Source organism: Globicephala melas, chromosome 4 (genome assembly GCF_963455315.2).
Source record: "Globicephala melas chromosome 4, mGloMel1.2, whole genome shotgun sequence".
Lineage (NCBI taxonomy): Eukaryota > Metazoa > Chordata > Mammalia > Artiodactyla > Delphinidae > Globicephala > Globicephala melas.
In genome coordinates, this window is record NC_083317.1 from 81,138,099 (window position 1) to 81,152,232 (window position 14,134).

At 44.7% G+C, this 14,134-nt stretch overlaps 1 protein-coding gene across 1 annotated transcript; it reads right to left on the reverse strand.

The window, feature by feature from the left end:
- Positions 1 to 4,294: 4,294 nt before the first annotated feature.
- LOC115857492 (nmrA-like family domain-containing protein 1) lies at positions 4,295 to 13,453 on the reverse strand. Its single transcript, XM_030864569.2, has 5 exons — positions 13,436 to 13,453; positions 13,118 to 13,327; positions 9,323 to 9,422; positions 8,626 to 8,816; positions 4,295 to 4,495 (listed from the first exon to the last, which is right to left on the reverse strand). Exons 1-5 carry the CDS (start codon positions 13,451 to 13,453, stop codon positions 4,295 to 4,297), a joined length of 720 nt encoding a protein of 239 aa, XP_030720429.2.
- Between the last annotated feature and the right edge of the window lie 681 nt (positions 13,454 to 14,134).

Sequence of the window (14,134 nt, forward strand, 5' to 3'; positions counted from 1 at the left end):
TTTCTACAGAGTTTCTAAGAGAAAAATATGTCCCAAATTCCAAACAACTGAACTCTGAATGAATTTGATGACCCAGTCCTTTCATAAGTTGAGAATTGCATTGATCAAAGTTCTGATATGGTGGAAAGCTCACAGACTTTGCAGACACACAGACTTGAATTTAAATCCTGACTCTGCCACCTAGTAATAGTGTGACTTTGGGCAAATTACCTAAACCCTCTGAAGTATGTTCCTTTATCTGTCAAATAAGAAGATAATCTTGTTTAGAGTGTTGGTACAAAGATTTAGTGAAAGTATGTACATAGAGCTCCTAGCATAGTGGCTGGCACATAGTAAATAACAATTATTATAGTTGCCAAAACATGAGGAAGAGTTAAGATCATCTATGGTATTTGTTAAACTTTAAAAGTAATTTCTTTACATAAAATTTCAATATCTAATTAACATTTTTATTATGGAAACCTGGAGGAAAGGGGAAACATAAAAGGAGAAAGTAGAAGCCAACCAAAATCTCACCATTCAATGAAAACCACTTTTAACATCTTGGTGGTTTTCCTCTCAATATTTTCCTATGTACTTGTGTACTTTACACAATTTTAATTAACCTAGATACAATGTTATTTTACATCCAACATTTTTCACTTGAAACATAATAAGCTTTTTTCAGTAAAATTACTTACAAATTCTAGTTTTAAAGAATTTAAAATTTAAGGGAACTTTAAAACGATTCAGTAATTTAGTTATCCATTCCTTTAATGCTGAACATTTAGGTTATTTCCATTTTTTTACTCTCATGAGTAGCAACACTTCCATATAAAATCCTGGAAATTTTATTTTTATCAATATTTGTGTTTATTTACTTAAAATAGCTTCCTAGAAGTACTACCAAGTTAAAGGGTGTGCACGTTTTTAGTCCTCTTGCAACAGTTAGCTGAGTAGCCCTTCAGAAATACTCTAACTTATATTCTGGGGTGTTTTAAAGTTTATGCTCTTGCCTTCCTGTTCACTTCTGCGACGAGTCCAGGAGTTGGCTCGGTTGCCGCGGAACAGCTGCTTTGGAGAGTGCACAGTGTTTGGCCCAGCAGGCCCCGAATTCCTTTTGGGGAATTGTCTCTGCTCTTTGTGCAGTTTGGTGGGACATCAGCGTCTGAAGTGTCCCCTGGGCGGGAGAAAGGAGGCGGGTGGAGAAGCCGGGGGCGGAAGCGCTGTCCCCAGGCTCCGCCCCCTCGCTACCAGTCCGAAGCGCAGCTCTGTGCTCCTGGGCTGGGGACCTGGGGCCCCCTTTCCATAGAAAACTCACCCTCGGCCTGAGGGGACCCTTTGTGGTCCCAGTGCTGGAGCCTCTGGATAATACGTTGGCTCTTCCTTTCCTTTTGTTAATCCCACATCAGGCACAGAGAAGGCCCTTAATCCCACAATGCCAGGCTCAGGAAAGGTGCCCAGCACTTGTTTGTTGAAATGACGGTGGAGGGTGACTGAGAGATCCTGAGAAAGGCTGAAGGGCTGTAATATGCACCATATAACTGTCTCCTGGAGACTTGTTCCCAAAGAAGGCCCCTGGAAAGATGGTTTTTTGGAGACTTTAGTCTGCCATCTTCTCGGTCTGCCGGCTTTCTGAATAAAGTTGTTATTCCTTGCCTCAAAAAAAAAAAAAAAAGGCCTCTGGAGAAATCCCGGTGGATGAGGTTGCAGCGACCCTTTCTCATGCTAGATGCTAGGCTCGTCCTGCCATCTAGTGGTGGGCAAAGGGAGATGGCAGGGACCAGACCCCTGGCAGAGGGCGAGATGAACCTGCCGTCCAGGAAGCCACGGGTGGGTGGCAGGTCAGGGGGAGACCCAGAGCATCTTGTGAGCACCTCAGAACTCAGGGTGATATACGAAGGAGGCGAAGGCAGGAGTTATTCTCAATAATAATTATAGCTACTGTTTACTGAGTACTTTTTATCTGCTAAAGACTGTCCAAAGTGCTTTTTACACTTTTACTCTTGTAGCCCTCCCAGCACACCTTGCGAGGATGGGGAAACTGAAATCCAGAGAAGTCAAGACACTTGCCCAAATTCACACAACTAGTCAGTGGCACAGACAGGAATCAAATTCAGCATCCTCTGACTTCATAGCTAACGTTTCTAGGAACATTTCTAGAATCAGAGAGAGATACCTCCTTCTGCATCCCTTCTGTTCTGTCACCTCCACCCTCACCCCCACCCAACCCATTCCCTGGACCACAGAGGGTGATTGCATTCCCTGTGGCGCACAGCCCATTTCCACCTGCTGTGCTTCTTGTGGGTCCCCAGGTCTCTACCCTGAGCAACTCGGAAGGGAAGCTTTTCTCTCCCTAGGCCTGGAGATTGTAGGGGGAGAAAAGAGAGGGCAGTGGTGGAGTCCCCCGTCTTTTCTTTAAAAATGTTAAAATGTTAAAATGTTTTAGACCAACTTTAACAGCTCTTTTCCCCTTATTGGTTGTGTGAGATGGAGATGCAAACTAGGCCCCTAAAATGCACTCATTTCAGATCGGCTGCTTCTAAAGTTCGCTTCTAAACCCAGAAAGGGTTTCTTGTGCTTTCCAGGAACAATAGTGGGGCTGTCCCAGGGCTACCCCAGCCTTGTCCCAAAGGCTGAAAGAACCAACCTGCCACCCAGTGAACATACAAGGGGGCCAGGGGATGCGCAGGCCTACAGGCAGGCCCATTTAGGGGATGCTGAGGTTTATTTAGGAAACAGCAGCCATTCTTCCTGCCTGGCCCACCCAGAAGAGTAATAAACCACCTATTTTTAGTTTAGGGTTTTGTTTTTCTTTTCCCGTTTTAGAAATTTATCCAGACCCGTTTCCCAGGGTTGAGAGCTTGAGCCAGATAGAGTCGGGGGATGAGGAGAGTGCCTTTTGGAAAGGAGTGTGGTCCTCAAACTGACAGTAATTTCCCCTCAAGGACCAAATTTGTCTGCAATCACCTCAACATCATTCATTCAACAAATACCACTTGATACCTTAAGAGACAAAAAGGCTGATGTTTGGCATTGCTGAGCCTCCCCTCTGAGCCAGGTCCCAGGCCACTGTGTCCTCTCACACAGGCTCTGCCACCCTGTCATTGCTCAGCCACGGCCAGCCCCATCCGCTGCCTGCCCCAGAGTAGTAGGGACTCACCCCCTCGCCCGAAAGTGGACAGCCTCTTGCCCTTTCAGTATCAGTTGGTGGTTCTCACCACTCTCCAACCCATGCACCTGTTTATTTCCCTCTTCTTGAAACGGTATGATCAATAACTTTATTCACTCATTTAGTCAATCAACATTTATTGATCACCTATCATGTGCCAGGCACTGGGATAAAGAGGGGGGCAAGTCTCTCACAGCCAAGAGGAAAATAAGTAAACAAGGCAATTACAGTATGGGGTAGAAAATGCTAAGCCAGAGATATACAAAGATACTATGGGAGCCCTTCCATCACCTTCTCTTTCCACTTCCCTACCGTTCCCCAGACACTGCCTCAAGCTCCTGGCCTTTACCCACGGTAGAGCCTCTGGACTTCACTTGTAGCTAAGTAGCGCAATAGCCCCTCTTGCCCTGGCGTGACACAAAGCCGAACACAAAGTGAAAAGGAGCCATGGCGGCCTTTGGAGGGTGGACCACGCCAATAAGAAAACACACAGAAGCAGAGGTGCTAAAAAGAAAGTTTGTGAAATGGATAAATGAGGGGTAGGTGAATGAAAAGATGAGTAATTGAATGATGATTTAATGAATGAATCAGAAATGAGCTTCTAACTTTGAAGCAAAACTGAATTTCAGTTTCCAACACTCGTGCAGTTCATTGAACACCATGTTCCCCAGAAAACTCTACAAAGATTTTTATTTTAAGAAATTAAAATCACTTAAAACTTCACTGAGAATGTGACAATGCATCTGAACAAGTCCTAGGAGTTGCCTAGGGCAGTTCCAGAGACAGGCCTCAGGATCACTTATGCAGGAGAAAGCTGAGTGCCCCCATCCCCACTGATTCATGTTAGGGAAGAAGCTCCAAGTTCCTCAAGCCAGAGCCTTCTGAGGCAATGGGCTGTTGGGGAGAGAGCTACAAAAGGTGACAGGCTGCGGGCTTCTCATTTAACCTAACAGGTGTACCATGCTTATAAGTAGCTGGAAAGTTATATGTGGGTCAAATTACTATGTCAGATCAGCTCTGCAGTGTTCCCCGCCAGGGAAGCCTTTGGGGGTGTAAACCATTGTATTCTAACCTATCTGTTCTGTAAACATAGATGTTGTGCCATAAAGAGGACCAGGATCTGGGAGGAAGGACATTGTTTGCTCAGGGGCCTGTGTGAACAGCGTAAATGCCCTTCAAGGCTGACTGGTTCTTTGAGATGAACTGGCTGAAGCTTTTGACTTTGTGGTTCAGTCGGTGGGTGAGCTTGCTATCACAGTCTGGCTTCATTTGATAGAAATGACACATCTTGGCCATTTCCTTCGCTGCAGGAAATTCTAGCTTCTCGTAAGCTTCCAGGGTGATCTTTTAAGAACAAGTAAAATAAAAAAGAAGAAAAGAAAAAACGGGAAATGTCATTGCCCTCATTTAAAACAGTTTGAGAAGAAATTATTCACTTTCATGATGATACAGGTGCACAGTTCTTTAGCCTAACTCCAAGTCCCAAGAAACACGGAAGCTTTTTCATAAGCAGTTTGGCAACATACTGACTTTTCTGAACTGATTGGGTGGCAAAACCTGATCTGAACTTATGGGAAGTTATTTATGGTCTTTAATTATCCCATTTAGTGGAAATAGTCATGTCTTTGTCTGCAGAGATATTGATGTGTTTGATTATAGGGTCCTGCCCCAGCCCCTGATGTTGATGTTATATAATATACATAGATATAACCTATCTAAAAGCTGAAAGATTCTGAAAGTGGAATTGTTTCTGACCCCAAGCACTTGGGATAAGGTATTATGGATCTGTAGCCCCTTCATCTGACCAGCTTTCATATACATTTTCTCCTGGGATTCCCTCAGCAGCCCTCTGAGATCTTCTACCCATCCGGCCCTGCATGCAGCATCAAAGCACCGGGCTCTCCATCCTTCCCTCCTGACCCATGTCCCTTCCATCACCACTCCCTGCCTTGATTGGAAATGAGCATCTCGACTTCAGCCATCCCAGCCTCGGCCAGGGCCGGACACAACAAATGCTGCCCATCACACACCCACCTTCTATCACCCTCCACAAAACCCACCCCTTGAGTCCCTTCTGACACTAAATAGAGCAATAGTTCTGCTGCCTGAATCAATCAGCTAAGACCATTTCTTTTTTTTTTTTTTGGCTGTACCACGTGGCATGCAGGATCTTAGTTCCCCAAAGGGATCGAACCCATGCCCCCCACAGTGGAAGCGCAGAGCCCTAACCACTGGACAGTCAGGGAATTCCTGCTAAGACCATTTCTAACTATTGGATCCAGTATAATCTCTCTTTAGCCCCCAGAGATAAACTCTAATCTCGCTATTCCACCTGGCCTTAGAGAAATGTGACAGACGCAAAGTCATATAAAACAATGATCGTCATATGCTATTTAGAATAATGAAAAACCAAGACCAACCTGCAGCTCCAGAAACAGAGGAATGGTAAAATAAGTTATGGTACATCTACTCTAAAAATATTATGCAGTTACTAAAATTAATATTTTTGAAGAAGTTTAACAAAATAGAAAAATGCTCATAATATAATGTCAAGTGAAAAAGCTGGTTACAAAATTGTACATATCGTGTTGTTTTAATTTTATTACATATATACTGGAAAAAGACTAGAAGAAAATGTGTAAATCTTAACAGTTACTATCTCTGATAGATTAAACAATATGATTTTTATATTCTTTTTTATAATTTTGTGTATTTTCTTCAATAAGCATTTGTAATTTTTGAAATCAGAAAAAAAATTTAAGTTTTAGTGAGTCTGGAAATAGAAGGCTATAAGAAAAGCATGGAAGGTGACTTCTAAAATGTCTGTCTCCTTGAGTTACTCTCTCATCCTGTAACTTTGGTAACTAATATCCCTCAGTAAAATAAGGGAACCTTTTCTGCAGATCTTTGAAGGAAAGAGATGTGTTCTGTTGTGTCTCACTTTCTGAGAGAACCGTGTTCCTTTTGGGGCTAGACAGGCAGTTTCAGCCAGATCAGAGTTCCCGGTGGGAGTTTGTTCTGGGGGAGAGGGGAGTAGTCACTGAAATAATTAGGCAAACAGCCTTCTTCTGATCAGACTGGGGAAAAGTCAGACTGCCAAGGCTGGGGCGCCACCTTGTGGCCACATGCATCCTCCGCCAGAGTAGCATAGCCTGTAAGCATTTTCCCACTCCAGACCAGTGGGCAGCGGCTTCAAGTCAAACTAGTTACTAAGAACAGCATTAACCATTCTGTAGAACTTCCAGCCTCCAATCCCCTAAAACTTTGGGTGCCAGAGAAGTTTCTGCTGCATTGTGAAATAGCTTGATGTACCAAAATCAGTCAGAAACCAGGTATGTGACTGAGAGATTCTTGGACAGACCTGAGCCTTCCCAAACAATGTCTACCCGGTCCTCTGAGAATGAACACATACACACCATATGCCCACACTCTTCACCTTCCTCCCCTTCTACTTTACAGAGTTCAGACTCCACAGACAAAAATGAATAGAAGACCCGAATTCAAAGGCACTGGGAGAAGGGTCAATCACTGAAAAGTAAATTTGCACCCGGATATAAGAGACTTTGCAGACCTTCTCATCAAGTCCATCTTTTGAGTGGGTGGTGCCTTCTTAGGAGCTCCCCAGATGTGGTTTTATGGCTGGATTAACAACTACAATAGTTTTCCCCCCAAAAGATCTCTCAGCCTCCTCACAGCTCCCGTCCCTGAGGTGAACTGAGAATATAGATACCCCCTCAAGACTCAGGGCCCAAGAGTTGCAGAAGAAAACAAAAACCAACCCTCTATCCCTAACCCTAGGAAACATTCTAGAGCAAGGGTCAACAACCTTTTTCTTGAAGAGCTAGATATAAATATTTTAGGGCTTCCGGCCATATGGTCTCTGTCACAACTACTCATCTCTACCACTGTATCCTGAAACCAGCCAGAGACATACATAAACAAAGGTATGGCTGTGTTCCAATAAATCTTAATTTACCAAAGCAGGCTGGACCCCTGTAAGGAAAAAGGGACTGTCTCTACTCTGGAGAGATGTTAGTGCTGGGTAGAGCCTTAGTAGTCATCCAAACCACCCTCCCCCTCCACAGATGGGACAACAGCAGCAGAGAGAGGCAAAGAGCCGTGTTAGTTAATGCCTGCTAGCTTGAGGGAAGGTATGGGTCTTCCTTTCAGCTGCGAAGGTGTCTCTGCCTGGCAGGCACAAACACATACTTCCTTCTCAGAAACGCTGTTCTCTCTCCTTCCTCTTATCAACACCTGCTTGGAGAAATGGCTGGCAGTGCTCAGCATCATCGATTCCCCTCGCTTCTCTATAAAAGGTCTCTTGTGGCCATTGCAGCCTGATCGGTTATTGCAGGCTTACTAAGTGCCAGACCCAGGGCCAGGTCCCTCCCATGTGGGTCTCGTTGCATCCTCACAACAAGCCTATGGCAGGTGTAATAGCCTTTTTTTTTTTTTAATTTTTGGCCACACCACGTGGCTTGTGGGCCCTTAGTTCCCCGACCAGGGATCGAACCTGTGCCCCCTGCAGTGGAAGCGAGGACCCCTAACCACTGGACTGCCAGGGAAGTCCAATAATAACCTTTTTAACATCTGAATAAAGGGAGGCTGGAGAGGTTAAGTAAATGCCAAGATTCCCCACATAGATAAGGGCAGAGCCAGGATTTGCTTACTTCCCCAGACTGCCTCTGGTTCATTCCTGTTGTTTCTAGAATTTAGCCAGGCCAGCTCTATGGCTCCCTCCACCCATACACAGTCTTGCCCACCCTCAAGGACCACCTCAAGGCTACTTCTTCCATGAAGCCTTCTCCTACCCTCTCTGACCACCTATAGCGCAGAGAGTATGGGTAACACAATTAAGCACGCACAGTGTTCTGCTTTGGACTGATCACTGTGACTTCATGTGAAAATTACCATTTTCACCCCAACTCTGTTGTAAACGCTTTAAAAGATAGCACCAGGTACATAATAGGTCCTTGAGGTATACGTGCTACGTGCCAAACACTAAGCTAACCCCCTTAAATATATCCTCTCTAATTTTCGGAAAACGTCCCAAGGTAGATGCTTTCATCCCACTTTATGAATGAGGAAGCGGCAGCTCAGAGAGGCTAAGTGCCATGCCCCACGCAGACCAGCTCTGGCAGACCGGCCTGATCAGTGATGAGCTCCTGGGAGGAGAGAGTTGGTACAGCATATACGGAAACATTGTACCTCGGTCTTCAGAGTCTAAGTTCTTTCCACCCAAAAGGAATTTTACTTTAATAAACTGATTAACCTGAAGCCAAAGCGATAAAGTCATAAGGGTGGAATTCAGATACACCAACAGATGAAGACAGATTCGTGGAACAGGAATCCTCTTCAATTGTTTCCCACAGCCTAAGCTCAACCCTGCCCAAATCTGTCGGAAGTCTCCCAGAATTTGTAAGTTAGTGGGCTGTGACCATTTGCGATCACGTTTATATCTCTTAAGAACTCACCTCTGCATCTCGGACTTCTTTCCCCAAACCCTTGGACAAAGCATCAGCATATTGCTGTACTGTTAGTGCTTCTGCACTGAGACCCACGGTCTTGCCTACAAACTTCTCTGGCAAATTAAAAATGCTGCAGATGACCTCTCCAACATCAGCAACAGAGATACCATCCATTGGTACATCCCCCATGGGCAGTGCTAGTTTTAAAAAAGATAAAAATAGCTAATTACGTCACATTCTTTGTAGGTCCCACCACTTAAACAAGAGGGATGGGCACACTGAGTAGCCGCCGTCTATGCACAGTGATAAGGTTTGCTGGAGAAAAATACTGTAATGCCTGGGTGTTGATTTAAAGAAAAAAAGAGAGTGACCATTTACTAAGCATATCCTGTGTGAAAAGTATGACTGCTATCTCTAACCCAGACATCTCTGCTCAACTCCTGACTCATATGTCCAACTTCCTACTCAACATCCTTACTTGACTGTTTAATAGACATTTGAAACTCACGGTGCTCCAAAATGAGTTCCTGCACAACCCACTCCCCCTACGGACTTCCCCATCTCAGTTAATGGCAACTCTATCATTCCAGTTTCTCAAGTCAAAAATCTTGAAGTCAACCTTGAGGTGTCTCTCCCACCCCATATTCTTTCCTTTTTTTTGAAGTCGTATTTATAGTATGTCCAGAATCTGACCACTTCTCACCATCCTCACTGCTATCACCCTGGTCTAAGCCACCATCATCTCTGACTTGGATTATTGCAAATTTGGGCTCCTTGTTTCCACTCTTGCCCTTCCACAGTCTCTTTTCAACACAAAAGTCAGAGTGATTCTGTAAAAACTAAAGTTGGCTCATGTCATGTCTGCCCAGAGCCCTCCAATGGCTCTCTGTGTCTCTCAGAAGAAAAACCAATGGCTTACAGGACCAGACCTTCTATTACCTCTGGCCTCACCTCCTACTACCCTCTCCCCAACCCCCCAACTTGCTCTGTTCCAGCCACACTGGCTGTTCTCTCTTCCTGAAAAGCTCTTCCCCTGAATATTCACAAAGCCCATTACTTACTTCCATCAGACGTTGCTCAGATGTCACCTTCTCAAAGAAGCCCACCAATCACCTTATTTAAATTTCACACACAACTCCCTTACTGCTAGCACTCCACAAATACCTTACTCTGCCTTATTTTTTTACTGCACTTATCACCTTCTAACATATAATATACTTTACTTATCTATTATGTTTATTTATCTCCTTCTAACATATATTTTACTTATCTATTATGTTTATTTATCTCATTCTAACATATAATATATTTTACTTATCATCTATTATGTTTATTATCTAACTCCTCCACCAGAATATGAGCTTAATGAGGGCTCAGCTTTGTCCGTTTTGAGCTGTTTATTACTGATTCCCCAGTAAGTGACTGGCACATAGTAGGCCCTCAAATATATATTGAATGAATGAATGAGCAAACATATTGGCTTGTTTAATCCTCAAAACAACCTTGAAATATAGGAATATCAGGTACTTGCCTGAGGCTGCTCAGCCAGTAAGCAGCAGAAGGGGGTTCAAACCCTCATCCGTCACTCCAAAGCCTGTGCCCTTCCTGCAGTGTGATATAGCCTCTCATAGATTCCCAGACTCCTGAGGCTGGAACCCAATGTGGACATGATCTAGCTCCAGCACTCTCATTTTTTGAACTGAAGAATCTAAGTCTATTGACTCACCCAGTGCCTCCCAGTTAGAAAACAACAACCTAGGACAAGAATCGAGGTCTCTGAATTTCAGTCCAGTATAAAAGTGACTTCAGGCTTAGCAACCAGGGACTAAATATCGTAGCTTGTCTTTTGCAGCAAAATTAACTTCCTGCCTGAATTTCTTGGTAGGCAAAATGTCTGCTCGTTCCTCTGCTTAAATTATAATTGTAATTTATATTTATAAAAAAGCAGTCCGAGTTTTTTGAGGCACTCAGAGTCAAGTCTATTCTGACTTTGAGGTTTGTTTTTATTTGAAGGTTGAGATTCTTGGGCTGAGTTTAAAAGCAGCTAAGGGACAGCAGTAAAGAATGTGGTTCTGGAATTCCTTGGCAGTTCAGTAGTTAGGACTCTGTGCTTCCATTGCAGGGGGGCACAGATTCCATCCCTGGTCGGGGAACTAAGATCCTGCATGCCTTGCAGTGCAGCCAAGAAAATTAAAATAAAAAATAAAAAGAATATGGTTCTGGAGCCATACTGCCTGAGTTCAAGTTCTGTTTCTGCCTTATTAGTGACCTTGGCAAAGTTAATCTATCTGTGCCTCAGTTTCCCCATCTGTAAAACAGACACCAAACACCCAGTAAGTGTTTAGTAAATGTTAGTTATTCCTCTGGGGGTAGGGGTGGAGGGGATGAGGCTCCGGGATACCTGAGGCTGGGTTTTACAGATGTGAAGACCCCAAATGGGTCTGGGTACCACCAGAAGTTTAAGGCATCACCTCTTCACCTAGGGCCAATCTAATCCATAGATTACAATGTCCTAGTTCACAACCTCGGAAACGTCAGGTGAGCTGGCTTCTGAAACCTGGTAAGGGCATAGGAAGAAGGGCGGGTGAAGAGATATGTCACCTTTATACATTTACCTTGTCACTTGTTGAACTGTTACCCAAGTCGTCTGTGATGTGTGGCATGTGCTCCTTGTTCTAGCTCAGGTCTACTTTGCCACTAGTTATGCCCCTGATGAGTCTTAATTATGAGCCAAGGAAGAAAGACTGACTTGCTGACACTGATTCTCCCATATTCCTTCCACTCCACAGAGCCACCCTTGGACTATGGGCAAAGAAAATGTCCCCAAAGGGCAGGGGAGTGCCAGCATTGGAATTACCAGGAGTCCTTGTCAAAACTACAGTCTTCCAGGCCCCAGCCCAGACTTATGGAATCAGACTCTGCAGGCAGGGCTGGAAACCCATCCCCGGGAGTCAGGGTCCCTCTAGGGATTTCTGACCCTGGGACCCAAGTCAAGAGGAGAATGTTTTCCCTGTTGCCGCAGAAGGGCAGAGAGATGAGCTAGTAGGAGAAATCATCTCGTCCAGCTTCCCCATTAGACATGAGGAAACGGAGACTTGAGGCCACATGGCTCACTGCTTATATGAGGGGTGTCAGCACGATAAGACTGCAAGTGTAATCCTTAGTGTTTCCAGCCCAAGATCCAGCTCTCTGGGAAGTCTAGGGCAATGTGGGGTCCCTCTCAGCACTTCACACGGGGCTGAGCACATGGTAGGCACTCAGATGGCATGCATCCACTGGAGAGAGGAATGAGGGGAGGACAGCAGGTGTCTGGTTAGCTTTCACGGCAACCTTCCACTTACCAGGGTGTAGTACTCCATCAGAGGCTTTCACTGGCTTCCATGGGCCAAGAAAGTTTTCAAAGTAAGCTGCCGCAGGGACACTGGTCATGGGACGCCAAAGGAACCAAAAATGGTTCCATCCTGCTCTTAACTTTTTGAATGGTACCATTTCTGAAAGAGTCTGAACCCATCCATTACATTTTTAAAATCTAATCTTCATATTTTTCTAGTTTATACGTATGTATAATTTTCAAATAGTACTGTCTTGGGGGAGAAAGTAGATCTCATAATGACAAAGAAGTTCCCTGCACCTTCATGCTGATAGCTGCTCTCCAGAAATACCATTTTCATCTCTTTCAGCTGCTTCTTTATTTCTAAATAATATGTTTATACTGCTAATTCTTGATTTTTCTCAGTTTAAGGTATCGTCTACCAAATTTCTACTATGACAGATGAGTCCTCATCTTCAGCTCGCTCTGTCTCAGTTTCTCTCTCTCTCTCTCTCTCTCTCTCTCTCACACACACACACACACACACACACACAGCCCACCATGACCATCACACACATACACAAACATGATTCCCCTTTTTTCATCCTCAGCATATCACAATTTGGGACTACATCATTCATCAGTGCTTACACAGCTGAAGCTGAGCCATGTGATATTCTATGGTTACATTTACTTTTTCTACAAATGTTCATTTTCCCTGGAGTTAATCACCGTGGGCTTACTTGCTTGTTTGCTTACTTCTTTTCCTATGTACCCATTACTAATTCATCCCCAATTCTCTGCCAGAAGTGAACATATTCATTACACTTTTGTTCTTCCCATCTCACTCTCAGAGTAACCTTAATCTGTGGAGTGTTCTTGCTGCCACCCCTCATGTGCCATCTACAAACAAATGATGAGAATCAGAGGCTCTAATGGCTGGCTCCACCACACGGTCACTGTCAGATCCCCAAGGTCACATTTGGACAGGTGTCACATAACACTGACTTTACAATCACCTAACAATCCACCTCTAACAAGTACCTGAAGTACATATATTTCATAAATGCCAGAGAGATGTTCTGGGATGAGGCTTACATTTTTGCCCAGGCTGAAGGCCTACCGCCTTCCAGGGAGGGCAGAGTAGCCAGGGAGGAGAAAAAAAAAGGGCTCAAAGGTGGTTCCCACTTCTTTCTCTTTGCTGAAATGGTCCCAGAAGTTGGTCACCATGAAGGCTCCTTTCAAGGTCTCCACTGATGCTTTGTCATTCAGGTCGCCTTTTACCACCTCGGCCCCAAGGTCCCGGAGCACCTGCCCATTTGGTTGAGTCACATCCCTGGCCAGTGCTCTCACCTCATACTTTTTGCTCTCCAAAATGGCCCTGGCCACAGAGCCACCCTGCAGGATTGGGGAAGAAGAAGTACAGGAAGGGTCAGGAAGAATGTTCACTAAAAGAAGTTGGTCAGGGAGTCCCGTTACTCAGAGTAACACTGCTGTTGTAACTACTTTGGGAGGCATCCGCATGGCCTTGCAAGAGTGGTTTTCAAGCTAGGTTTCTCTCAGCCTCCTCAGTGGTAGCTTAGCAGAAGCCATGGTGGGGGCGCAGAGAATGGGGGAAGCTGGAGGCAACAGGGAGGCCAAGTGAGCAGGGCACCAGACTCCCCAACCCAGACTAAGCAATTCCACTTTTATCTGGTTGTAGACTTCATTTTTAGGTTCTTCATACAATTTTACTTTCAAGACAGGTTCCTATTCTATATATTTTTTTAAAGGTTGAAAACTTGCAGAAGTTTCTTTTTATAGAGTTCAAGGCCATTCATGATATGATCATTACTTGCCCAATTTATCCACTCTACAAGTATTTACTGAATGCCCTGTGATGTATGCCAGGTACTGTGCAGGGTTACTGACATTTGGGATCCTCCATCAAACTGGTTGGATACCCGTCCTGAATTTTTTGTGTGTGTGCGCCTCAAAATCCACCTTCACCATCTCTATCCTACCTAGTGCCCTGGGAGGCCGACCTGTATGGACTCTATCAGTGGGCCCCCTTGCCCTCAGTTGGGGTCTGGCCAGAGGAAGGCATCAGAAGGGGACCCAAGGGTTGAAGGAGCGGTGACCCCTCCACGTGTCTCTCTCTGTGTCAGAATTCCTTCTTCTTATGAGGACACCATTCAAATTAGATTATGGCCCACTCTCATGGCC